The 26,136-nt window shown below is 38.5% G+C and overlaps 3 protein-coding genes and 2 long non-coding RNA genes across 7 annotated transcripts; 3 read left to right on the top strand and 2 right to left on the bottom strand.

The window, feature by feature from the left end:
• The first annotated feature begins 7,134 nt into the window (after positions 1–7,134).
• On the top strand, positions 7,135–8,643 carry tac3a (tachykinin precursor 3a). Its single transcript, XM_020929583.2, has 7 exons — positions 7,135–7,225; positions 7,396–7,513; positions 7,597–7,699; positions 7,799–7,828; positions 7,902–7,955; positions 8,101–8,167; positions 8,343–8,643. The coding sequence occupies exons 2-7, from the start codon at positions 7,412–7,414 to the stop codon at positions 8,359–8,361; spliced, it is 375 nt and encodes a 124-aa protein (XP_020785242.1). The 5' UTR covers positions 7,135–7,225; positions 7,396–7,411; the 3' UTR covers positions 8,362–8,643.
• Positions 8,644–8,697: 54 nt separating this feature from the next.
• c1galt1la (core 1 synthase, glycoprotein-N-acetylgalactosamine 3-beta-galactosyltransferase 1, like a) lies at positions 8,698–11,804 on the bottom strand. Its single transcript, XM_020930108.2, is given in 5 exon segments — positions 8,698–9,392; positions 10,265–10,929; positions 11,050–11,074; positions 11,076–11,292; positions 11,625–11,804. Coding segments are annotated over 5 exon segments (1,278 nt in total). The 5' UTR covers positions 11,651–11,804; the 3' UTR covers positions 8,698–9,047.
• Positions 11,805–14,772: 2,968 nt separating this feature from the next.
• On the top strand, positions 14,773–19,536 carry b4galnt1a (beta-1,4-N-acetyl-galactosaminyl transferase 1a). 2 transcript variants are annotated; one of them, XM_055166021.1, is made up of 11 exons: positions 14,773–14,915; positions 15,800–16,002; positions 16,090–16,272; positions 17,295–17,401; positions 17,511–17,548; positions 17,751–17,931; positions 18,064–18,156; positions 18,228–18,415; positions 18,482–18,622; positions 18,810–19,047; positions 19,136–19,536. In XM_055166021.1, the coding sequence occupies exons 2-11, from the start codon at positions 15,800–15,802 to the stop codon at positions 19,345–19,347; spliced, it is 1,584 nt and encodes a 527-aa protein (XP_055021996.1). In that variant the 5' UTR covers positions 14,773–14,915; the 3' UTR covers positions 19,348–19,536. The 2 variants fall into 2 exon arrangements, with proteins under 2 accessions (XP_055021996.1, XP_055021997.1); XM_055166022.1 differs by lacking the exons at positions 14,773–14,915; positions 15,800–16,002; positions 16,090–16,272; positions 17,511–17,548 and having other exon boundaries at positions 17,297–17,401.
• Positions 19,537–21,223: 1,687 nt separating this feature from the next.
• Positions 21,224–23,043, bottom strand: LOC129412392 (uncharacterized). Of its 2 annotated transcripts, XR_008633691.1 has the most exons (4): positions 22,664–23,043; positions 22,359–22,431; positions 21,838–21,983; positions 21,224–21,678 (listed from the first exon to the last, which is right to left on the bottom strand). It is a non-coding gene; the product is annotated as an uncharacterized LOC129412392 (long non-coding RNA). The 2 variants fall into 2 exon arrangements; XR_008633690.1 differs by having other exon boundaries at positions 21,224–21,983.
• Positions 23,044–24,683: 1,640 nt separating this feature from the next.
• Positions 24,684–25,870, top strand: LOC129412416 (uncharacterized). Its single transcript, XR_008633717.1, has 3 exons — positions 24,684–24,820; positions 25,226–25,390; positions 25,566–25,870. It is a non-coding gene; the product is annotated as an uncharacterized LOC129412416 (long non-coding RNA).
• The last annotated feature ends 266 nt before the right edge of the window (positions 25,871–26,136 follow it).

The following is a 26,136-nucleotide window of genomic DNA, read 5'->3' as shown; positions in this document are numbered from 1 at the left end:
GAGGGTTCGCAATGCTGAATCATCTCCATCCATTAAGACCTAAATTTTAAATCCATCATTTCACATCATCATCTCATTCACCACATGTATCTATGTATCTATTTAGTATATTTTAAAGCTAACTGCATGTACTACAACATTGTATTCTCATCTGACTACAGTGCTCTCTACTGTACTGATGTTGGCTCTTGTTCTAAAAGGCACAGTGAGTCACAGGTGTCCACCCGAACTGTCTATTTTCATCTGGTGCGTTTTGCATTGTAACCCCTGGAGTATGAGTGCGGGTGTGGATGACAGGAGCTGAGCATGCAGCTGGGGGGGACACTGACACTTTGGTTTTCATGTGGCGCTGGTTGTAATGAGAAAGATCGGATGCCACCTTTAATTATGTGACAAGCCGCTGACGAAGGGAACAAATAATGTTGTCATTCAGTTTCCTGTTGTGGCAGAGACACACTAATTACCTCTCCCTTACACTGATGCATGTGTTGTTTGACTTTCAGCCCTAAAGTGAAAAACTCCAGTGGAGAGCTTTATCTGGGTACTTATGCAATCAGACACATAGCTTTTAAAAGCAATTAAAAGCCAGTAAATATACTTTTCCAAAGAAACTGCACTGCCAATAGTTGAGGATTTTGAATATGTCTGATGCACAACACTGGTCAAATTTCATTCAGTTATGTCACATGTGTACCTGGACCTAGATCCACAATAGTACTATGACTGTGATGAGTGTATAGTCACCATTGTTCATTTGAAAAGCCAAGTGTCACAAAAGAGTTAAAGGGGTGCTACTGTGTGGTCTCTCATCTTTGTCTGGCTGTTGTCTCTCTCTCAAATAGTGCGCCCACACAGTGCTCCATCTCTCATTGTCACGAGTGGACTTGTACTTCTGGCATCGACTCACAGCTACTTGGTATAGCAGCTGTGGGATTACATGATCTGTACTGTATTTTCACTGTGCCCTATAGTGACCCTCAATATGTCTTCAATCTAAAACTACACATGGGGTTGCCTTTGTTCAATCAAATCTTACATTGTTGGACTACTTCACAATAAAGCCTATATTTACAGGAAGAATGGGTTTGGCAGCTCTTTGGATGAGCTCTGTTAACCCTTTTATGTACAATTTACTGATACTCGACTTAACATATAGGTGCCTTTAATTTCCCAAGATATATTTTTCTTAGTCCTTTGTTTTTGTTAGCGTTGTTCTGCTTATAAATATAATTGTTCTCTTTATCACAACATTCATTTTACTTACAGGTTTAAAAAAAATCTACTTAAAAATTCTAATACTTCACAAGGGTTGATCATGGGAACAATTGGAGATGGCATAGACCTCTGTCTCCCAGAGACAGCTCTTTTAGGGGCTTAGTTTGCTGGCACTGCCTTCTGAGTCTAGAGCCAAGATGGACTCCTGTTACTGATCATCATACAGATCTTTTGATAACACTTAATCATGAAAAATTCAAATGAAAGTTTCCCATCCTCCAGATTTGGGTTTCTGGACTGTATCATTGCTAAATCACAGTATCATTATTACCGACAGGACATGGGTTTGTGTGATAAACATCTCATTTGTATCAGATTTATAATGAACTACAGTACGTGTAATTATCTGATTGTCGTATAATGACTTTATATTACCCGTCATGCTCACAACAGACTTAAGTGTTGACTATCCAGGGATTTTATCAGAGTCTTATCACACTGCTCTGGTCAGTCAGGTGGAATAAATGGAGTCTGTCTGTGTCAACTCCATCCCAAGAGTGTGTGTAAACTTCCAAAACGCAATCCATAATTTTACATGACTTGAACAATTTGCCTGCGTACAGAGAGCAGAGGCTAGTGTGTTTACCACTGGCGTTATGAACACAATCACTTCAGCAGCCCTTGGCCTGTTATGGATGGCACTTGTCATTTCCACAGCAGGGCCCAGGGCTATCAGTCATCTGGATGTGAGAGCGCAGCCTCTATGGGAGCGTATATGGGGGTTTGTGTCTGACAGGGGGTTCAGAGGGTTTGGAGCTCTATGCAAAACACAACAGGAAAATCTTCTCACATGTAATCACTCAACAGAAGAAAACATTACTGTTTTCTTTCTCTTACTCACACGTTTGAAAATAGTCCATAAACATGCAAACAATAATCTCTGTGTATCACTGTGCAGAATGAACACAACATCTATCACAGACTAGAACAGGCCAAATAGAAATAGAAATGATCTATTCAAACAAGAATTAATAAAAAATGTTTGTATGATAAGATCTGAAAGGATGTTGTTGCAAGCTCAGTGCATGTTTGTTGAATGCAAATGATTGGATTCAAATTAACCATTAAACAATTAAAGCCTACCTAATGCAGACTTATAAGGCTCAGTTAAAACATATTAGCTGAGAGCATAAAAAGTGCATTTTACCTTGGGGAAAGGTGTGGGCTAAGGTCACTGAAGCTAATGATTTTTTAAGCAATCATGTTTTTTTAATAAACAGCAAAGAGCTAATCTATGCTAACTTCATTACACAAAATGAGCAGCTTACCAGTTAAATCTTCTATCAATATATGCAGACACTTCCTCACTGAGAGGCAGCACTAGCTTGATGTGTCACAAATGATCAATACTTGGACCTTCATACTGTGAAAGCAATAAAAGCTGTTTCTTCAAGGTAACGCAGCAGCAAATTAGCCCAGTGCTCCATGAATAATGCCTTTCATTGACTCAATCTCCATCGAGAGAACACAGCTCTCGCCAGCGGACATTCACCACCAACTTTGTATTGTTTTGAGAGATTTTTTATGCACAATATCACCTTGGTTTAGGTATTTGCCTGTCAACGATTTCTAAGTACACTTCACCAAATGTGAGACACAAGATACCACCTATTACAAATGTTTTAGTGTAAGTCCTTGTAGAAATGAATGGAGGTAGAATTTTCATGGGAGATGTACCACTCTCTTGTATTATTTCACATGATATCAGTAGGCTTATAGCCTGCTGGCTTATAGCAAGACTTTTAAGATTAGTTTATACTATTTCATTCATTTCATTGATTTTTGTCAGTTTCTACTCCTGCATACATTGTGGATAATGTTTTAATTATTTGCAGTAGCACACATTTAAGAGCAGGTTCATGCTGTTAAATGAGAAGAGGAAGAGGTCAAGACAAGGTCATCCTCTTAGGGAGTATTGCCTGTATTCACAGTGAAGTAATGAGTAAGGGCTCAGGGTTATTTCTCTATCAAAAACACTTTTGGACATCTCTGTACACAAAGCACTCAGGAAATGCTTTGTGAATGCTGAGACAATTGTATTTTGTGTGTCTCTGGGATGGAATTATGAGAGGATGATGTAAATGTAGACATCTTAAAAATGTTTATTATTATTATGTAATAGTGAAAACATCCATTTGTGTGTAATCCCATTAGTGCAGGTCACCGCTTTTTCCTCTCATGAAAATTTCTCATCAACGAATTTGTCAACATCTCAAGGGTCAAGGCTGTAAATCAGGTGTCATGTTGTTCCAGTACACAGCTTAGCAAAAGTCAGTGTAGCTGGTGTAACTTTTGCAGGTAAGTGTTACAGGTGTAAGTAACTGTTCTATCTTGTAAAGAAAGATATAAGGCTATTTTAACATCTATTAAACAAGACGAATAAAGGCATAAGTAATAAATTACTATTGTAAGTCATCATGGCCACATTAAGTCATGAATCGTATCATGTTGACTTCCTGAAGCCAGGCTTTCTCAAGTCGGCATTTAGTAAAAACTGACCATACACTACAGTAAACCTGAACCTGACTATTGTAGCCTTGAGTTTTGATATAATGTTTAAGGCTGCAGACTAACATAAAATTTTAAGACCATGTTAGGCTTATATAGTATATTTTTTTCAGTGTAGCCAACATTTTGCAGAAGAATCAAAAGCTTCTGCTGATTGACTTGATGGCTGGATGTCAGATTGTATATGAGTCAGAGTCTAAGTTCATGGCTAACTCCAGCCAATCAGGGCCCTGATTACACCTATTTTATGTGAAGTGAGACACTGAACACTGCAGTGATGACTTACAGACACTCACCCTCAGAGCACAAAAAGATGATGATGCAGATGATGTTACTGCATGGTGATATTGTTATGCACAAATTATTTGTGTTTTCATCTTGTGAATATTGTGTCCTGGAGAGGGAGATTTTGACAAGGAACAAAATACCAAATGTGTCCAGACAAGTCTTGAGTCTGGATAGAACATAATAAAATGTTATCAAGGAGGTATTATTCTTTTAAGATGCAGTGGGAGAGGGGCAGATCTGAGGCTCGCTTTAAAACAGAAGTACTTATAAATTCCATGTTCAAATTACTGTAATCCTAATAGATTTAGAGAGCATATCAATGTCCGTACGAAACACTCTTCAGATTAACATTTAGATTGAAGTGACATTTACGGACTTCAGCAGTCATAGATCAGGCCTGAGTGGGAGGATTCACAAACACACCCATCACAGTCATTCTCCATGCCCTGAGGAGGACTCTGTGTGAATGTGAAGTGGACCATCTCACTGCTACAGTCTCCCATTAGATTAGCGCCCATTAACTCAATTATTGACAGGTGAGTCTTATGATCTGCTATGGCCAGGCTGTGAAGCCCACTTTTTTAGCCACACATCGCCACCAGCAACAGCCAAACAGCAGGACTCAGTCGTGTGAAAAGAGGTGTCGTGCCATATAGTTCACACTTGTGCAGGTCCCTCTGGACAAACTGACATTGGATGGAACCTAACTCAAAATTTACACCTTCCAATTTTTGCTCTCACCATCATACATCTATAGTAAGCCCATTTACTGATGCATCATCTTTCAGAGCATGTTTTAAAGAATTTTTTATTTGATCTGTGAATGAAGCAGGGTTTTTAAGCTTTATCTTCTTCCTGTTTCTTTTATTCATGCCAGAAATGACAAGGCACATAATGGTTGAAACACGTATATATCTTAAGTGCTAAGTGTTAATTGCATGAGCAATAAATAAATAAATAAATAAATGTTCTCCCTATAAGAATGGCTGTGACATCACCCCTGGACAACTATAATAGTGTTTACAGGGCAGGCTACTGTTAAAACTAATTGACAAACCTATGTAAAATATTCATTATTTTGTCAAATTAAACTTCCATTTATCATCAGTACAGTCAACTAGAGCCATAGCAAAGCCAAGTTATATTTTTTTCTTAACAGTTTGCCAAAATCTGAATTCTTCTAAAAGTCAAGAAAACATTTCATGTGCAGCATAATGGAGGGCATTTGGTGTAAAATGGTAGGACAAAGGTTTCAAAAAGTTGCTAACTGCACAAGGTTTTTTAGGTTAAGATATTTTTGGTTTACCTTCAGAAACCATTTTGAATTCTATGGCAATTTGCCACTGAAATAATATTAATATATCTTTTATCAGCTATCTTATTTAATTCCTTGTTATTCTACATTATACATGCTACATTCTTTAGCGCTACGATTTTGAAGGTTAACTCAGTGTTCCAGGTCATGAAGTAGATTTTAGTGCCTCCAGCTCAATTATAAAGAGTTACTTATAGTGTGTTGAGACTCCAAGCTGTGGGCGTCGTGCTGACCTGTCATGTTCACTGATTCCTTCAAAATCTAAATGTGATGTTGTGTGACTTTATTTTGGAAAACAAACAGCATTGAAAGCCAACTCAAGACAGAACAGCAAACTGTTTAGAAAACCAGTGGCTATATATGACTAAGCCTGTAATAAATTGTAGGAAGTTCTGTCCATTCCCTGTGGTGTATCTTTTGGATTTGAAATTTACCTCCTCTGTCACAGTATATTGTGGGGAAAGAAGCTTACGGCTCTGTGGCATGTGGCTGTCCAAAAAAGATGGTACAGTCTTGATTACCTACGCACATACAAACAACTCATTAATAATGTAATATGCAATTAGTGACTTCCCCACTTCAGAGCCAGATCTCCCATCACTAGACCCCCACCCTCTGTACAGGAACTGGACAAATATGGAAATGGGAAGTCATTACTAAAACATGGCACATATTAGCTTTTGTGAAATGCACTGGTCGGACTGGTGCCGAGTACTTTGTTGTGGGTGTCACATCCTGTAAAGTGAGCCCTTGGTCACAACATCCCCCACCGTTTTACATCCATGATCTAAAAGTTAGCTTCACTAAAATATTTATGGTTTACTGTTTATACTTAAGTGTAATTGCTTGTGAAAATCATAGGTTTCCGATAAGGAATTAAGCGTTTCTGCAGGGGGGTCAGTTCTTGTAAGTATAAGTTTCAAACTCAAAACATTGCTTTATCAGCTAAATTCTTATCAGTGTTATTATTCATATAACAGATTTATAATACTATGTTTCATGTTACAAAGTCCCACCACTTGTCACAGCAGTTTAGGAAGAATCCATCACCAGTGAAAGTGACATGTTAATCATTGTGTCCAAATATCTATTTTCATGACAACTGGGCAAGCTGTCAAAGTCAAAGCCTGTTATCAGATGTTAGGTAATGGCACCTTTAGAATTTACAAAATACACTAAAGAAATGTTGCTCTTAAAAAAGTTCTCACATTAGACAGGTATTTTAAAATTTAAATGTAGATGGTGTTGTGTAAAAAGCTTTATATTCCATTAACTTTAAGAGTTTATATTGTCAATTTTCTGTGTGAATGGATACTGTGCATAGAATTTCAACCACTGGGCTGTGTATGGACTACATTACAAGCAGCTGCTATCTGTATAATTACTTCCTAAAAAGATTAGTGCGTTGACCATGTTGACTAGAGCGACAAGAAAAAATACACTAGACTAGAGCCGCATAAACCAACAAGGTCAGATTCAACTTAACATACAGTCCATTAACTCGGATAACTTGCACAGAATACTAACGTCAAACTAAAGTGTTAGAGTTGGGTCCGTGGACGTAGACCGTGACGTCACGAGGACTTTTTGCCCCTTTTTGAGGAAGGCGTGTGAGTGGTGGTGATGGTGGGACTTCGTATTGGTCATCAATGAGTGAGGCTGCGTAAATCTGAGCACAACGCGATATAAGCACTTCTGGTCCCACCTACGCTTCAGTCGCTGATTGGCACCAGACAGGTATCCAGCTGTTCAGTCTCACTTCTACAAAAGACACCAAGAGCAGGGCAGCTCAGGCTACACTCTGCGGCTGGATCTAAACCACAAGGACTTTTTAAACAGGTAGACTTTTGCCATTTTGTCTTTGTCTAGTCTGTCCTCGATTCCAGTAGACTATTTGTAAAGAAACTGTTGTTTTAACGCACCAATGTACTTTTACGCACAGATTACACACGACTTTTAGGCGCATTGGGGGTTATCTCTTTTCCATTAATGATGTTCTTTTTTTCCAGACAGGTCGTTGTTAAAATGAGGGCGGGTTTGCTTTTAGTTGCGCTTTTTCTCGTCATGAAACTTCGGTACAGCCAGTCCAGATGTGACGAGCCAGACGCACGAACATCAAGTTCAGAAGTAAGCTCTCTTCTTTTTATAGTTGGCCTGTGATGTTTGTCTTTTTTATTTTTAACTTGAATTACACGTGTGTGTCTTTATAGCAGACCACTGACCGTTTGGATAATCTTAAAAGAAACATTTTGAAGAGATATAGCGATTTGGATTATGACAGCTTTGTGGGTTTGATGGGGAGAAGAAGCGCCGGTAAGGGTGTTTTATTGTTGAAATTTGCTGTTTCATATTGGCGTGTTTTGAAATAGCCTACATTGACGGCGTTTTAATCATTTTGTCTTGTTTCCACAGAACAAAACCCAATTCAGCCCCCGAATAAAAGTAAGATCGGAGATATAGAAATATTTAAAAAAAATTTGTCTCAGGTTAAACTTCTTTTCACTTCTTTTACCAGGGGAAATGCATGACATCTTTGTTGGTCTAATGGGGAGGAGAAACTCAGAGCCTGGTAAGTGCTGTTTCCTACCAATATTCACAAGACTTGCCTTTGTGAGTTGAGTGTTCATGTATATTTTGATGGTACATTGCCCATGCTGCTCATCTTCTGCACAATATATCTTTATGAGTCCGCCTAGTAATATGTGCTCTCACAGATAATGGCCCTTGGAGGAGAGAGAGCCCAGAGAGGAGAGGGATTTTTCTCAACAAATGCAGACTGAGGTGAGTGATTCAGTTTAATAATTTTCACCTGCAGAAATAGATATTTTACTGGGTTAACCATGCTATTAGCACACCATTATTAGTTAAGATTTTTTTCTTTTGCGCAACCCACAACTTCACTTTTTGTGGAAACATTTGCATATGTTAACTCACTCTTAAACCCTTTTTGTTGCAGGTTTCTTCAGGGTCTGTAGCATCTTAATGACTATTCCTTTATTTATTATTTGAGACTGTAAAAGGATTGTGAACACCACTAGAAACTTTTCAGTTGGAAGCAGCTTGGCTTGAAAATGTGTGACCCAATACCCGATGAACTACAGTGAAATTACACATCTGAGATATAGTATGCCATTTTGCTAAAATGTAAAATAAAATATTTTTTGTATACTCTTAAGTTATTATTAGTGGTTATCATATCTTTCCTCTGTCTGAAATGTTGAGTCACAATGTTACATAAAAAGTGAGAAAAAGGTTTACTGAATCGTGTATTGTACATTTGTCAAACAGCAGCACTTCATCAGAGTAGCTCATGTCACCTCAAAGTCAAATAAAAACATTTCTCAAAATGCACTCATGGCTTTTTAAAAACAGTGTGCTTCAATGCCTGCTGTGCATTTTAATAAAACAAGTTTAATAAAACAAACTGGAATAACCCATTGTTGCCTCAATATTTTTTCCTTTGATTGATTAGTGGATTAGAAAGACCTAGTTGCTGTTAAAAGCTGAAATAGGCACTGTGATTTTTGTACAATAAAATATAGTTAAAAAATAGTCAAATTAGACTATAAAAAACTTTTCCATAAGAGTTGACAGTTGAAGTCCAAATCACATCAATTTAGTAATTGTCCTTTCTTTCTTTGTAAATACAGTCACAGCATAATCAATGTTGCGTTTCTTGTGTTAAAGTAGTTGTTGCATTCTCATTATGTCTATATTTTGGACTAGTTTCCTCGTTTTTTGTTGTGGTTTGGTTCATACTGAGGATGTGGTCTGCTGTCGTGAGGTTTCTCTGGTCTGTCATCCCATTCGTGCTTTCATGAGCAGGTGGAACAGTGGGCGTGTGGGAGAGTGAGGAGGTGGGGAGGAGACCACGGCGAAGGGGAGGTCTATACCGAGGCTTGTATCCATACGCCCTCAGGTGGTAAGTGTAGTACTCCAGTGTGTACATGAGCTCTGCATCCACATAATGAAATGACACAGCTAGGTCAGAGCAGCACTGGGGACCCTGAGAACACCACAGATTAACAGCGTAAACAAATCAAATGTATAAATTCACAATAATAAATGTTAATTGCAATGGTTATTGCATTATTGGATCTAGTTCATTTATCTTTCTGAGTCCAGTTAGGTTGAAAGCTATTATGATAGAATCAAACTAATAATATGAAATTTAAATTGTTTTGTAAGATAAAATAAATTAAAGCAGGCAAACATTGCTCCTTTGTAAATGTATGAAAAGCAAATAATTGTTTGTTGGTAATCCAATTATAAAATTAAAAAAGCTTAATTGTGTAGTACCAGGATTAGAAATTACTTAAGTGAATAAGTTGTACAGTATTTAGTTTTAATCACCAAGTCTAGCTGATGGCACTGACCCACAAACCGTTTTGATTTAGTACAAAAACTCAATTACTTTCATATAATGCCAACTTCAGTCCAGTCACTCTCTGACAGTAATAGCTCTCATTTTAATTGCAAAGTACAGTAAATTAGCAGCAGCATCAGCAACAAATTGAGCAATTTTCTCCTTTGTTGATCGGACATTGTCTCTGCAGCAATCATGTACTCAAACTGTACTAGGATCTATTTTAACATGCTGCTTTCTTTTCAAAAGGTCAGGTGGAGATTTCAAATGGGCAAAATAATCAATTATTAATTTGCTTAGTGCTTAGGTTTAATCCTTGGACGTGTAAAGAGACTGTTTTACAATTGTTTGTTAACTTGTTTACTGTACAGAATGTGTTGATGTCATACTCCTAGTTTAAAAGGATAAAAACATTATCCAAACAGAATGTTGTCATCTGAAGCCAGACAATATACATACATAAATGAGGAGAAATACTGTGTCTTAACGTGTAATTTTGTACTAATACTTGCCTCAACAATTTGGTAGTAGCAGTAGCTCCAGTACCAAAAGCTCTTGGAGAATTTTCCTGTTAAATGATGCTCCGGTACAAAGGGATGAAATGTCTCTCTCTGCAAAGTGTCTCTGGAATCCCCTGCCATGACTCCCATCCTTTCTAAGCACTGTCCTAGGGCAAGGTCCTCTACAGGAGTGGTATGTGTACAAACTTTAGTCCGAAACCCCTCCACAAACCTCTGCAGGGCCTCTTTACTGAGCACGTACCCTGCCCCTCCGCTCATGTAGCCCTGTTTGGTGTAAGGTTTAAAGCGTTTGCCAAAATATACAGGTTCTTCTGGAGTGTGATTGGACAAAAGCCAGCGCAAGTTGTCCACATTCACAAAAGTGTCATCGTCAGCTTTGAGGAACCAGTCTGCATCATTTAAATGGTGCTGGTGGACATAATGGAAAGCACGGATGGTTTTCCAGTAGAGTTGGTCGCGGCCCTCCTTGGTGCCAAGGCCCACAGTGGGAAAGTCACTGTCCTCTTGAGAGCTCATGAAAACCACCAGGTTACAGTGGCGGCTCCAGGTGGCTCTGACATGACGTGCTCGGATCTCCAAATTTGAAGGGCCAGTCATTACCCAGCAGAGGACTCGGACTTTCTTGTATAAGGCATCTGCAACCTGGCTATCCTCCCCTAAAAAGACACAACATAAGAGTGTTTAGGTTTAGGTACTACATTACTTTTAAAAGAAAAAAGTTACAAAAGTGGTACTTTTTCAGAAAATTCATGAATACATAAACACCACAAGACCACCTGTATGATGAGGATGTATATGGTTTGACAAGTGCCGAGCCATGTTTCTTCCAGTTGGTCAGTTTATCTTTGAAGATTGTTCCTTTCTCCTGGGCCTCAGTCAGCACAGGGTAGCTCCTCTCGAACCACACCTGGCGCAGGTATAAATATACGCAGCACGAACCAACCAGGAAGCCCAGCATGAAGGCCCATCTGGAGCTGGATCCCTTCATCTTTGTTCGACTGCTTTCAGTTAAGACATGTCTACAATTCAATATGCCACGAAATAAAGGAGAAGTCTGTTAGTACACTATAGCAGCATTAAGCCTATGCACAATAGATGGCTACTTGAAATAAAAATAACAATAACATTAATAAACTTCTCAATAGGGTTTCAATCCTGCTTCTGGTTGTAACCCTATTATTAGTTAGTTCATATATAATCTTTATCAAAAAATGCCAAAGCGTGATTCAATTCCAAGCGTGATATTTGTGCTATTTTTTTTTTTTTTAATATTTAGTAGTATATGCACTCGATTTTAATTGTAAATAGCCACGCGGAGCCTAAATGATCATGTACATTGTTACATTATTACCTTACTTCTGCCTTGTGCCCTTTCATTCATGAAAGCGACGTAACTCCAGACTCGAGCCGCGCAGCCGTCAAATAAAGAACACATGGCACCTGCACCCTGTGTCTTCTGCTCGTTGTATTCACGGTTTGAAATAAAAGCCGTCTTTGTTGTGGATGAATAAGATGATTAGAAAGAGGAATAAACAGCAGATTCTTCTGCATCACAAGCTTAGCCCTAAAAGCTGGCTTCTGATTGGCTATTGACGCGTTACGCAGGCGATTAAGGAAGCCGCTTAACCGCTTTGAGCATGGGCACTGAATTTTCGAATAAAATGGACTATTTTATATATTATTTACATTTGCATGTTTAAAATCTTTCCAATAATTAGTTTAAGGAACCACTAATGTAAAACAAAGAAAAAATATATAGGCTACATTAATGCTTGCAACATGATAAAATACATCAGCTAGCCTTGGGCATCGTAGACTGAAAAATAGTAAAATAATACGTTTGTGATTCAACCTAGTAATAGTTTATATATATATATATATGTGTGTGTGTGTGTGTGTGTGTGTGTTTCTCACCTTCCACGGTGGTAGGTCTCTCTCACCCTCATTCAGCTCGGGTCCTCGGGAGCTTGAGAGTTCTGCGCAGTATCTTTGCTGTTCCCAGTACTGCACTTTTCTGGACTGAGATGTCCATTGTTTTTCCCGGTATCTGTTGTAGCCACACTCTTCCAGTTTGGGGGTTACAGCCCCGAGTGCTCCGATCACCACAGGCACCACTGATGCCTTTACTTATATATATATATATATATATATATATATATATATATATATATATATATATATATATATATATATATATATATATATATATATATATATATATATATATATATATATATATATGGAAGTAGGCCTATAATAAGATCAAACTAAACAGAACTCACGCAATTTCATATACTGACCTGTAGATGTCACTCTCAGCTCACTCCAGTCCAGCAACAAAGAAGGCGCAAATATGTCATTACATTTGTAATGTTGCAAATTTTGCACCTTTTTTTTATACAGTCTAAGGTTTGCACCAAGCAAATAAATCATCTGTTCGAGTTTTTAAAAAGTTATCCACGACAACATTTGGATCCATATAATGGTCAATTTATTCAATGACAAATATTTAATTGGTTCTTTTTCTGACAGTTGGCAATAATTCTAGTTTATGAGTCAATAGGATGTTGCATGTGTAGAGTGGTGAAATTAAACCGTGCAAACTTTCAGTTTGTGCAATTTGAATACATAATAGGAAGTACACGTACCTGTACCGATAACTGAGCAGTTCTTGTAATTATTTACAGATAGTAAAGCCTGTCTTTCACTTTTTCCAGACAAACATTGTGAGACGTCAGGCAACTACTACTTTAAGTAATGCTAGGCTATTATACATTTATTTGCATGTAATTTAGCTGCCAAAACAATGCATTGTCTTGGGTGAGAATGGAAGCTGATGAGTAGCCCTATTGTTGCGTAACCCATGTACTCAAATGAGCTTATGTGCCAACAAACAGTAGTGTAAAAATATATATAAAAACAGTAAAGGTACCTGCAGAAAATTACCAGCATATTTTCTGTTGAGTGGTCTGTAAAAAGCATTTCTCAGACCAAGGGCACATACAAGTTTGTTTCACAATATTTAATCACACAATTAAACTGTCCAACAAAAAGCACATACAGAAAACAATAAGAATTACACACTGTAAAATCTAACACTAGAGTTAACTTGCATTCAGCTAGTTTACTTTGCTCACAGCTACGAATTTGTGGATCTTAATGGTTATGGTAAGGTAACAGTTATTTTCAGGGTGAAAAAAGCACATTTCTTGTCAGTTAGACTAAGGTCAATTTGAATGCGATAAGTAACTTCAACAGTGACATATTATTGCCAAAAGTCCAGCTCCATTTCGCAGTCTGTTCCAGTTCTCCTTTCGCTATCTCCCTGTTTTTCCTACAACTGCCACTCATTCCTTGATCCTCCCAGGACATCTCTATATCCCCCCTCTGTTCATCCAGTCTCTATATCCCCCCTCTGTTCATCCAGTCTCTATATCCCCCTCTGTTCATCCATCTCTATATCCCCCTCTGTTCATCCAGTCTCTATATCCCCCTCTGTTCATCCAGTCTCTATATCCCCTCTGTTCATCCAGTCTCTATATCCTCCCTCTGTTCATCCAGTCTCTATATCCCCCCTCTGTTCATCCAGTCTCTATATCCCCCCTCTGTTCATCCAGTCTCTATATCCCCCCTCTGTTCATTCAGTCTGTGGTAGATTACACCTGCACACCTATTTTGTTTCTTTCAGCATTTTTTTGAGCCTTAAGTGCGCCTTAATTACTGCAGCTTGTATCTTAAGTGGCCTTGGTTGAGTTGACATGGATTGACCAAGCTATAATATTTTATTGTTACAAATGTTACATGTGTTTTGAGCTGATTGAGCTGTTTTAAGCTGAACACAAGTTTTGCTACATTTTTTTTCTAAGAATAATAAATATTCAAATCCTTGTATCTGATGCAGATCTAAATGACATTATTGTAGAATAGAACCTGTTTTTACTCTAACTTGTATATATAAGTAACATTTACGTGCTCAATTCAAGGCCCGGTCTGAATTTACAAAGGTAACACTCACAGCTGCTAAAATCAAACCATTGGATGCATTGTGCTCTCCACAGAACATGACCCACTCACCCACTACAGGAACATCTCACCCCTCTGCCCTCAGGAGAGAGGTACATTGCGCTCAGGTGCAGCTAGAAGCCTGGTGCCCTCAGCTCTGCTTTAGATTCACAGTCCACTTTAGTCTGATTTTTCAAGGCAATACATTTCCTAGATTTTTTGAACTAAGATCTATTTATTAGATTTTACAGTATAAGAATGCGCATGATGTAATTCAATAGCCCCACTGTCCAGGCCGATAGCGCACCCGTGCGCCCCGTCGGTCTCTATGTGTGACCACATTAACTGCTCCAAACGAGTGTTCAACTTTTAAAGGTCTGAAAACCCTTCTTAAATTGTGTGGTAAGGATATTAGCCTACAATGAAATGTGGTCACAAATTTCAAACTACTTTTCCGCGTAATAGCCAAGGAAGGGCACTGTGACAAGCAAAGTCTTGACGTTTGTTGGTAAAATCTTTTCAGGTAATACAAATGATGAGTGTCATCAAGGAGTGGCCCGTGGCTATCTACAGACGCCCTTTTGCGCAGGCTCTAGATTCCGTAATCTACAAATAACACCTACAGCTCCGGCAGGCAGCGGTAAGTGCACCTATATAAGTCTGTTGTTTTAGCTTTAGATAGTTCAGACTTAAGCCCTGTGACTTGAGAAGACTTGATGCTTCTTCTAAAGAATACATGTTTTTAGAAAATATTTTTCTCTTTACGGTTATAAATGCGGTGCTGAATTTTACAGGCACAAACTGGAACATGTCCCTCCTACTTCTCTATTTGTTACTTTGGATGTAACTGAAGTATTGTGACGTGGTATCCTCAAATGTACTACAGTAATATACAGTACAATACAGTAAAACAGAGGGTACTACAAAGAACATGATCCTTCCATTTCAGTGCAGACTACATGACAAAATAACTGCATTTTAAAATCTTAATTCTTTCTATTCTGACAGAAACGATTTGCACTGAGATCTTGTCAAGACATTTAAAAAGGAAAAAATAGCATTTCTACAACTCGTATAAATACTCATATATAAATATACTATGACTTTTTAAGTACAATTTAGTTTAAAAGTCATATGAATAGCAAAAATCTAAGATGGTACTTTGGTTTAAACACTTGAAATGACTTGAAGCTCTAAGCATACGACTTGGACTTGACTTATGGGCCAGTGGCTCAGAACTCGACTTGGTCTTTAAATTGAGACTTACTTGAGACTTGCAAAACGACGATTTTGTCCCACCTCTCATCTATTCTACTACTCTACAAACTCTGTTACCCTACACACTAGATGTAAAAGCTGACAAATAGCGACGTGTTTTTCGATTTAGTTTTTTTAATTTAAGTTTATTTGTTCACTTCATTTTTAGGCTATTGTGTTAACTAGCCTTTGTAAAGGTTACAACTGTATTAACATCTCTTTTCCACTGTAACTAACTTGTTTTGCGTCTTCTTATTTCCGGCATAGATGCCATATCCTCATAAAAGGACTTTTGGTTTGATCTTGTGTAGTGCACTTGGGGTGACTGTGTACGTTTGGAGTCACATGGGACTCTCAGGGGTGAATACTTTGCCCAGACAAGACAAAGCGCATCTCTTCCAATGGCTCAGTCACTACCAATATATTGTTGGAAACGAAAGTGGCATCAGAGTTAAGGATGGCATTGCATGGTATGTGGTATTCAACAACCCTCTTTTTGCTTGTGAAACATAGATTCAAACAAGTGTGATTGAATATCATTTTGTTTTTTATGGCAGCAAAGTGGCATTAAATGTGTGCTCATGTATACCTGATAAGGAGAGCTTTCGGCTCCCATTCTCAAAATTGATTTTTCCCAGAGTTTGGGCTCACTATCTGGACAAAGCCGTTTTGGAGTCTTACCCTGAACCAGAGGAGTTAAAGGTTCACAGAGCACAGGAGTACAGTAGCTTTCAGAAGAGGTAAGACAAGGCAGGCAGTGTATGTGAGGATTAGCATACAGTGATTTGCATGTTGACTTGCAAATATGTAAGTCCTGTCTATGTATCCTCCTGAGATCCAGCCCATTGAACTGCGTGTATGGACCTTTTCAATTTTGACTTTAAAGGCTAATATAATGATTGCACAGCTAATGCTCTGGGCCTGAGGTCTTATAAAATCGTCATATATAATATTTGCAGCATATAAAATGGGACCAGTGTTGGGAAGGTTACTTTTAAAATGTATTCCCCTACAGATTACAGATTACATACCCCAAAATGTAGTTTGTAATGTAATCCATTAAATTACTTAAAGTGAGTAACGTAATCTGAATACTTTGGATTACTTGATTTGCTGTAGAGAAGCAAAGACGAGGATGCTTAACTGTATTAAAAATATTATTGATAGAAGAGGAGGAGACACGTCTGTGCAGCATGGTTTAATCCTGTTAAATCCTGTTACATCCTGTTTTAGTCCTGGTTTAGTCCTGGTTTAGACCTGGTTTAGATCTAGTTTAGATCTAGTTTAGATTTAGTTTAGATGTGGTTTTAGTCCTGGTTTAGACCTGGTTTAGATCTAGTTTAGACCTGGTTTTAGTTCTGGTTTAGATCTAATTTAGACCTGGTTTAGTCCTGGTTTAGTCCTGGTTTAGACCTGGTTTAGACCTGGTTTAGTTTTTGGAATTACCAAAAAAATAAATAAATAAAAATAAAAAATAATGTGAAAACAGGAAAATACCGCCATGTAATCCATTTATTTCAACAAAGTAACTGTAATCCAATTACCACTCATTGAAACAGTAACTGTAACTGGAAACAGTTACTCATAATTTGTACTCTGATTACGTAACTCTGGTACATGTAATCTGTTACTCCCCAACACTGAATGGGACAACATATATTTAACTTGATTGTGGGAAAATTTTATTACCAACATATTTAATAATCTTGTAAAATGACATATGTAGCAGCTTAATTCATATTTTTGTCTGTTTCAAACACAGATCTTACACTGCAGCCAATAGACTCATTGTGGCTGAAGCCAATAGTCCTCTGCAGTACCCTACGCAGGGAGTGGTGGTACGACCATTGAAAACTATCATCCTACCTGGTAATGCTCATAGTTTCAATGGGGCTTTTTTATTGCTGTTGATAATACTATGTGCATTTCAGTTTCTATTTGCCGCCTAGTTGCAATAATAAAAGTCCTCTTGTTGCAGGGTTGGCTCTTAAAACAAACAGAGCATCTATCTACAATGTAAGCACACAAGTGTGAGGTGCTATACACCATGAGCATTGTCTAATTCAAGACGAATTGCAAATCCACATTTCATTTTTATGACTATACAAGCTTTTGAATTCTTGTGGCAGGAGCATGTATTCCAAAAAAAAAAAAGTTTGATTTGCTTATCTAATTATTTGAGCTGTGAAAAACTGAAAAATATGTATGTCTGTTGAAGGTCTATTTGAGAGCTGCTCTAGGCACTTTTGATGTCGCAGCCACTGTAGAGGGTGTCTCTTTGAATGGTGAAAGTAAAAGCCTCATGACCCTATCCAGTCCTAATCTGTCCACTCTGAACAAGCAGCTGAGCCTTGTCACATACACCAACACTGTGTTCCATCCCAGGACTGCTGACAATGGTACAATCTTGTCATAAGTAATTCCATATTGTTTTTACTGAATTAATTTAAACAAATGTATAAGGAAGACAGATTAATTCTACAAATGTAATGGAACTGTGGTGGTAATTGTTTATGTCTTTGTGTGTGTAGTTGAGTTTGGAACAGATGGTCATCGTTCATTTTTCACAATTAAAATTCAACACAAAAGTACTACAAAGCTTTACAACTCTGGACACAAAGGAGGTCTGAAGCATTCATTCAAATGCTAACCATCACTTAATGTAATTTAAAGAGAATTGGTTTCTTTTTTCTAGAGTACAACATCAGTGGACTGGTCACTCTAGCGACGAAGACTTTTCTACGCTATGACAAACTCAAAGATCTCATTGATAGCGTTCGGAAGTACTATCCCACAGTCACTATTGTGATAGCTGATGATAACAAACACCCTCAACCTGTGACTGGGCCACACATCGAGCAGTATTTCATGCCATTTGGAAAGGTAAACAGTCGGTTAATAACATATGTGAGTTATGTAAATTAGTACCCTGTTTTTTAACATCCACAGGGCTGGTTTGCTGGCAGAAACCTTGCATTGTCTCAGGTAACCACCAAATATGTGCTATGGGTGGATGATGACTTCTACTTTACATCCAACACCAAACTGGAGAAGCTGGTGGATATTTTAGAGAAAACAACTTTGGATCTGGTGAGTGATTTGAGTTGTTCTTTTTGCTTTAGGATTGCACACAGCCTGCTATAATCTGTCTGGTGGCTATACAGATAATCCTCCAATGAGATAATACAACAGTAATAATCGGGCTAAACCTCAACATACATGTGTGAGACTTACCTCTCACCTTCTTATTAAGTGCATTTCTATGTCTTGCACTTAGGTAGGTGGGGCTGTGCGAGAGGTAACCGGTTACACAGCAACTTACCGTCATACTATTTCGGTGGAGGACGGAGGAGAAGAGGGGGACTGTTTACACATCCGGACCGGACACCACCACACCATTCAAGGCTTTCCCAACTGTGTTGTGGCTGATGCTGTCATTAACTTCTTTATGGGAAGGACAGACAAGTTGCGAGAGGTGGGATTTAACCCCCGCTTGGCCCGACAAGCTCATCTAGGTGAATGTGCTAAAATTAAAAATGCAAAAACTTCAACTATATGAAATATATTGCAATCAGTGATCACGTGTTTTATATTTTATTCCAGAATTCTTTATTGATGGTCTTGGCTCTTTGCACATTGCTTCCTGCAGTGACGTCATTGTGAACCATGCCTCAAAAATCAAACTGCCCTGGGGAAAGACAAGCTCAGAAAAAGAATATGAAAAATTTCGTTATTCTTCTGACAGTGAAAATTCTAAAATGCGCAATGAAGTCTTTTACTTTACCAACAGGTTCAAGTGCATGACAAGCAACTAGAACAATTTTTTTAAGCTTATATGGGTGTACATATTTTTGCATGTATATACACGGTAACAAATTACTGTAGTTTCTACAGTAACTTTTGCAACTGCTTCTTGCTTTCACAAATTACCTGTCATAACTGTAGATTGCAATGCTTTGTGGGACAAAAAAATATTACAGTTAGTAAAAACTTTTTCTACAACAGCCTGTTGTAAATTTAAATTATTTTGTGCTTTACTGTAGATGGGAGGATATTACATGTAAATGTTTTTTCAAATGATTTTCAAATGTACCGTAAATGAGGCACCGCGGTGTCAGAGATCCGAGCTGAGCCGGACGGACCCGGGTCCAGACGAGGCTGCCTCCAACATCTGAACACTCCGGTAGAACGGGTGTGGCGCACACGAGAGGCAGCGGTAAGCCGAGTAAAGTAGAGGAATATTACGACAGTGTGCTGGGAACAACACAGACACCGGCCGCGGCGTCTTAAAACTCCGGTAGAACAGAAGTTTGTGGCGCATATCGCACTAGAGCCTGTGGTTATCAGAGGTGATCGCGGGCTAAGCCGCTGTTTTACATGTTAACAGTGAATGCGGGCATTGGTCCTGGTACAGCCCGGTAGAACTTGTCATGGAGTGAAAGAGGTGTGTGTGAGGCGGGGCCGCGGAGAACACCGGAGCAGGCAGGAGGAGCAGTGGTGCAGTGCACACGTGATGTGTTTCAAAGGAATCTATGTCAGTCTATTAATTTTTTGAATATGTTTAGGCCTATTTACTGTGAGTGTGAGCTACAAAAGCATATTGCCAGTTCAGGCTTTACACTTCTATGTTCGATACAAATGTGAATGTGTTTGTTCGGGTGAAGTTGTCAGTGCAGTCATCCTTCACCAGGTGGTGCACTGAAGAGAGAAGACCAGGGGCCTCATTTATAAAAAAAAAAAAAAAACTGCGCAGGAGTTGTCGTAAGTTAGTGCGTACGCTTAGTAGCGAGAGGGGTCTGGCTGCAGACACATGGGGAAAGTGGAGCTCCACTCCAGACCGGAAACACGTGACCTCCACCGGAAATACGTCATATCTACGATAGACTTTTATTTTTTATTCGTATTAGCCATATTAGCCGTGTCCCAGTTCCAGGGCGGCAGCTTTCGAAGGTTGTGAAGGCTGTGGCCTTCACTGTAGCTGAAATGTGACAGGTGTAGCCCACGGAGCCGCCCCGTCGCCTAGCAACCGAGACACTTTGCTAATGCTAATGCTAACAACACGTACCACGCAGATGACGCACGGGTAATCAAACTGTTGGAATTTCAGACCAAGTTATTCTAATAATTCTCATCCAAATCTTATGGGTAAAAACGATAACTTATGTTTAACTTTTGCAAAACAAAACGGCGATATTTCTGGGATACATCTAAAATAGACTAAATTGCCTTAAAGTTTCAAAAACTGATGAGATTATTAATTATTAATAAAGTATTTTTAAATTGATAAAGGATTACATTTATACCGGGGATGTATTTAAGTCAGTTTTTATAAAGAAAGACGTCTCTGCTTTGAGAAAAGATGGTTTATTAAACAATCAAAGGATTATAAATACTGTAAATACTTTATCATAATGTGACTAGTCAAACATTAAACCCATTACACAAACACACTCTGCATTAATAGGTGAGTACAAATAGCTGTATGTCAGTGTACTCTCAAAGAGTTGTTCCCATTTTGCTGAAGCAGAAAAAAAAAATTCCAAAATATGATCAGGTGGAATACCACTGCTTAACTGCAGTACAATAGTACATTCTTATAGTACATGTAATTAGTTACTTTCAAAAGAGACAGAAAGTAAATAGCACATTTCATCATGAATCAAACATCAGTACAGACTGAAAAAACATTCAGAAAAACTTATTATGAGCAACTTATATGACTAGTTTTGTCTCATACACTTGTTAAGATCATATAAGGCCACATTTATCATGGGACACTTCCTCAGTGATAAAGCTGTTTAGGTGCTCTTCAGCTAAGACGAACAGAAACCACCATTTTACTGTTTCACTTCTGGAGGAAATAAAACGTTAAACCTAATCTTTATGGACACATCTCTATTAGGACACATTAGGAACAGCAGCAAACAGAATGTGCAGGAGGGAGGCCTGATGCAACCAGAGGCCCCACAGGTCTACAGTCTGGACCTCCTCCTCCTCCTCCTCTGTGAGTCTGGACATGGACAGTGGAGACATGACCCAGTGTACTTGGATCATTCAGTCTGACATATCTCTCGTTTTCTGGAGGAGGAAGAGCAGAATGGGCCTTACGTCTGACTGGTTGAAATTTCTGTCTGCAGAGTGAAAACCTGTAATGACACACACATTAAGAAAACTATTACATAAATCCAAACAGCTAAATATCACACATTTGAGAAATGTGTATTTTCAGAAAATTAAATAATGATTTCAACATGAGCCTGATTCATTTATTATTATTGGAGTTTTCAATGTAACATGTCCCAGACCTAAACAGAGGCAGAAGTCTGGGTCAGCACCTCCTGCTGTTGACTTTTCTTTGTCATCTGCATTTGACCCATTTCATGAATCATGAGCGTCTCATCAGCCAACATTTCTGTGGCCCCAGCAGTGTGTTGTGTTCTCATACAGGAAGCTGCAGATGAGAAAAGAACATGAATATCAAACAGTTTACTCACTGTTATGATATTAGATGTGATAGGCCAAACAGACACAGGTGTCTAGTATCTACAACAGTGTCTGCAAAATCTGTTAAATGAGCCTTATGTCCACCTTATATCTGACCTGTCCAGGCAGGATTCTTTACTTTTCACTTTACAAACATGCACGGATTGTTAAAAGCAGATAATGTATTCCCAGAATGAAATGCACACGTTGGAGGTTTATGTTACATGAATATAAGTAAATATAAGCTTTGATATATTTAATGTTTTATACATTAAACATAAAAAACTGTGTCTTTTATGTTTAATGCATGAAATAATGCGTGTTTTTATCTTACCGCACTTACACTTATACTGGCCAAGTGTTTACAAGTTTTCTCCTCGTAGCTTCATTAAATCACTCCGTGGGCTTCTTTACCCCTAACAGTAAAAACATGATTAGTGTTTGATGGAAATCTGTCCAAATATGAAAGTTTGAGCTGACTTTTCATCGCGTTAGCTGCAGATTACTAATCAAACTTTTAGCTCAAATCTCCGAGGTTCATGCAGTTAAAAATAAACTTATTTGACAGTTTTGTGGGAGTTATGGCTGTATTTTACATTTACAGTTGTGTTAGTAATGATTTCCTAAAGTTAAAAGCGTGTTACTCACATGTTTTCTCCGTCTTCCAGATGGTCGTTTTGCTCTGTGTTTGTATGTGCGAACAAATTCCATAACGTAAAAACAATCTTATTTAATAAACATTTAATTGCGGTCAAAATAAATCGTTTTCGTCCCCCATAGGTCTACATAAAAGTAGAGATGACGTCTTCGGTGGAGGTCACGTGTTTCCGGTCTGGAGTGGAGCTCCACTTTCCCCATGTGTCTGCAGCCAGACCTTCTTGGCTAGTAGCTACGACATTCGTGCGCCACGCAAACTCCATATTTAGAAAACCCACCACACGCACCAAACCACGCAATCTTTGCTTTATAGATCCCACCTGTCTAAAATCTTGTTAATTTTCTGTGGTGTTTATCGCAGCAGCGTCTCCAGCGTCTCTGTACGTGGCCCCTCCCACCAGAGCAGCACAAATGAAGACTTGTCTCTTTCCAAACGCTCTTAAAGGACGATCGTTTTGACTGTTGACCGTGACACCCTCATCAGAAAAATGTCCAAAATGAGAAAAGTGGAGCCGAGTGCAGGATTTTCCAAGAAAAATTTACTTATTCCTATTTACATACAAGTTCATGTTAAAACTTTGTGTTGAAATTGTATTTTTCTTAAAGTTTCCGGTTGTTCATAATATTATAATATTTTGTAAAAGAGTTCATCAGTTAAAAAAGATTTCTGTAATAGATTTGTGTTTCTCTGCACAAATATTTAAACCTATTGTTATTTTTGGGGTTTATATGACATGAGTTTTCTGATCCAGCCCCTTTGAGATCAAAGTAGGTTGGATACGGCCCCCGGACCAAAATGAGTTTGACATCCCTGGCGTAGAGTTAAGCAAAGAGCCACGCCTTAGTCGAGTTTTATAAATACCGCGGTTGGCATAGGAAGCGCGCACGCACGGATTTTTGCGTAAGCAAGTTTTATAAATGAGGCCCCTGGTCCAGGTCTTATATCACTATGAGCTGGACTAGCGCAGCAACAAGGATATAACAGTCCACTGTGCACTGGATTAAAGGAAAGGTAAGCTTGTGATTAAATTAAAGAATTGGCCAAACATGTCCAAAAGCATGGACTGCACCCCCCAGCACAGGCCGTTATTATTACTATTTTAAAATGGTTTTGTTTGGCGCATTTCTCTTTGGACAACGGGCACAAATTTTAGCGCCCAGACCAATGATATCACAGTCTCTGTTTATTTAGTGTAGTGTGATTGGACAACTGTTCTGTCACTCACGTTACGTCATGTCAACCTGCTGCGTCAACTCGTAGCAGTTTCACGATTAGCGGCAGCTAACTACTATAGCCTAAACCTCCCATGGATTTATTAAAAAAAAAAAAAAAAAAACCCTCCACACAGGAAATCGCGAGGAGAGAGCCAAAGAGCGGACACATGACAGACCCGCCGCCGGGGCCAGGCAGAGGATAGAGTCTATCCGCCTTTGCCCGCTCGTTTCTGGGTATAAAAGTTTGACCACTGGTAACCAAAATATTCAGAATTTATATTTATAATTTTGGCCTTGGTGCCCCTCCCAAAAATTATAATTTATTTTTTTAATATCTCACATCAGGAGAAGTGTGTGGATGGCGTGCCCTCGCGTTCCACACCCACTACACCCCTGGTGCTATCCGATGTGTGGTTCTTCCTTGCTTCTTTCAGTGATGTTCAGGGGTGTTTTTGACGAGAGGCTGTTGTTTAATGTTTACAACCAGTGGCAGGCCTTATTGTTTTTTTGTTTTTGTTTGTTTGTTTGGTTTTTAAAATAAATTTCAACCTTTTATTATTTTCTTGTGTGCGTATCATCTACCACACAGCCTCAACAACTATTGCAGCTAATAGTAATAATGTTAACAATAATGATAATAATAACAACACATAATTAGCCTAAACGTGTTTGATAGCATTTCTGCTTTGTATGACTCAACGCCATTAAAATATTTCTCAAATGGCAGTGCCCCCCTTGCTGGTGACTCACCAGTAGACGTGCTCTGGCGCCGACTCGGAGTATGGAACACAATGTTCTGTGATTGCAGGTGTAATAATGAACACCATGTTTAATAAAAATATGTATTTGTTTAGGTGTCACCGACCAAACATCTCCTCTTTAACTGTCTGTATTCTTCACTAGAAGCCTCCATCACACTGGACTGGTGAACATGTAAGTAAGACTTTATTTATATAGCACTTTCCGTCCCCAAAGACACTTTACAGAGCATTATTCATTCACTCTATACCTGGTGATGGTAAGCTACTATTGTAGCCACACACACACACACACACACACACACACGGGCGACCCGGGGATTGAACATAAGGTGTGCTGTTATTGTTGATACGGTACCAAGGCTCTGGCCTATAATGCCATACATTCTTTTATCGATGATAAGTGAAACTTTGACCTGGGTGTGAACTTTTGTTTGTACATCAATCATTTGTGCTTCGATCATTTACCTGGGCACCCAGCTACGAACACCTCCACGCTTATTTACGTTTCATTTACATAAACAATGAATATGCTTTTATGTTTATTTTTATGTTTTTTTATATTTTTGTATTTGGTTAGAGGGTCATGGGGGGTGATGAATCCAGTGTGGTGACCAAGCGCAGGGCTGTGACAGTGGCCCATGTGGAGAGCACTCTGGCTACTCAGCCTTTATTGAGTGGCACCACAGAAAGAAGCCAAAGGGAGGGTGGCCTCACTATAAAGGATATGTGCTTTTTGTTAGTGGTAAGTTTGTTGTGAGTTGTTATATTTAACTAGCCTTACTAACCCTTACTGCAAAGACATTGTTTGGCATTAAATCATAATATGTTTTTCTGTATGAACAATAATTGGCATAAACTACAGTAGTTAGCTGTTGAAATTAACTATGTTCTATGCTTTCTCTCTCTTTATTCTCAAGGTAGCCGCTTTGAAAACACCTGTAAATTGAACTCTCTGCTGGAAAAGTCACAGCTGACCAAAAGGGTGTCTGCTTCCCTCAAAATATAGGGACGATTCCGATGATTCCACTGATATTCATAGTGAGAATGAGCCAAAGAAAGTTAAGGTGACATTCATTTACATTTGTTTTACAGTATACAGTCATGGATAAAATTGTGGTTACCCCATTATAATTAATGAAATATCAACAAAGGTCACTAAAATAACTTGAAACTGAGAAAAGCAATAATAAATAAAAGTTTCCTGACAAATAACCAATGAAAATCACAGTTTTTAAGAAGTTGTTCAACAGAATTATTTAAAAAAAATAAACTAATGAAACTGGCCTGGACAAAAATGATGGTACCCCTAGAAAAGACTGTAAATACTTGCACAATAGGGACATGTTAAACTTAGGTGTGTCCTCTAATCTGCTTCACAGGTGTCTTCAAACTTCCTCAGTCAGTCTGCCTGTTTAAAGGGTGACACGTTGTCATTGTGTTGTTTGAAGACATGATGGACACAACACTGAACATGGACCAGAGAAAGTG

Source organism: Boleophthalmus pectinirostris, unplaced genomic scaffold, assembly GCF_026225935.1.
Source record: "Boleophthalmus pectinirostris isolate CB_2022bp ecotype Guang Dong unplaced genomic scaffold, ASM2622593v1 HiC_scaffold_8, whole genome shotgun sequence".
Classification (NCBI taxonomy): domain Eukaryota; kingdom Metazoa; phylum Chordata; class Actinopteri; order Gobiiformes; family Gobiidae; genus Boleophthalmus; species Boleophthalmus pectinirostris.
This window is presented reverse-complemented; position numbering and strand designations above follow the sequence as displayed.

Excerpts from the sequence above, each read along its gene's own strand:
- tac3a (XM_020929583.2), top strand. The coding sequence starts at position 7,412 with ATGAGGGCGGGTTTGCTTTTAGTTGCGCTTTTTCTCGTCATGAAACTT. Across the intron at positions 7,514-7,596 it reads CACGAACATCAAGTTCAGAA|CAGACCACTGACCGTTTGGA; the intron begins GTAAGCTCTCTT and ends GTGTCTTTATAG. Across the intron at positions 7,700-7,798 it reads GATGGGGAGAAGAAGCGCCG|AACAAAACCCAATTCAGCCC; the intron begins GTAAGGGTGTTT and ends TTGTTTCCACAG.
- b4galnt1a (XM_055166021.1), top strand. The coding sequence starts at position 15,800 with ATGCCATATCCTCATAAAAGGACTTTTGGTTTGATCTTGTGTAGTGCA. Across the intron at positions 17,402-17,510 it reads GAAAACTATCATCCTACCTG|GGTTGGCTCTTAAAACAAAC; the intron begins GTAATGCTCATA and ends CTCTTGTTGCAG. Across the intron at positions 18,416-18,481 it reads ATTTCATGCCATTTGGAAAG|GGCTGGTTTGCTGGCAGAAA; the intron begins GTAAACAGTCGG and ends TAACATCCACAG.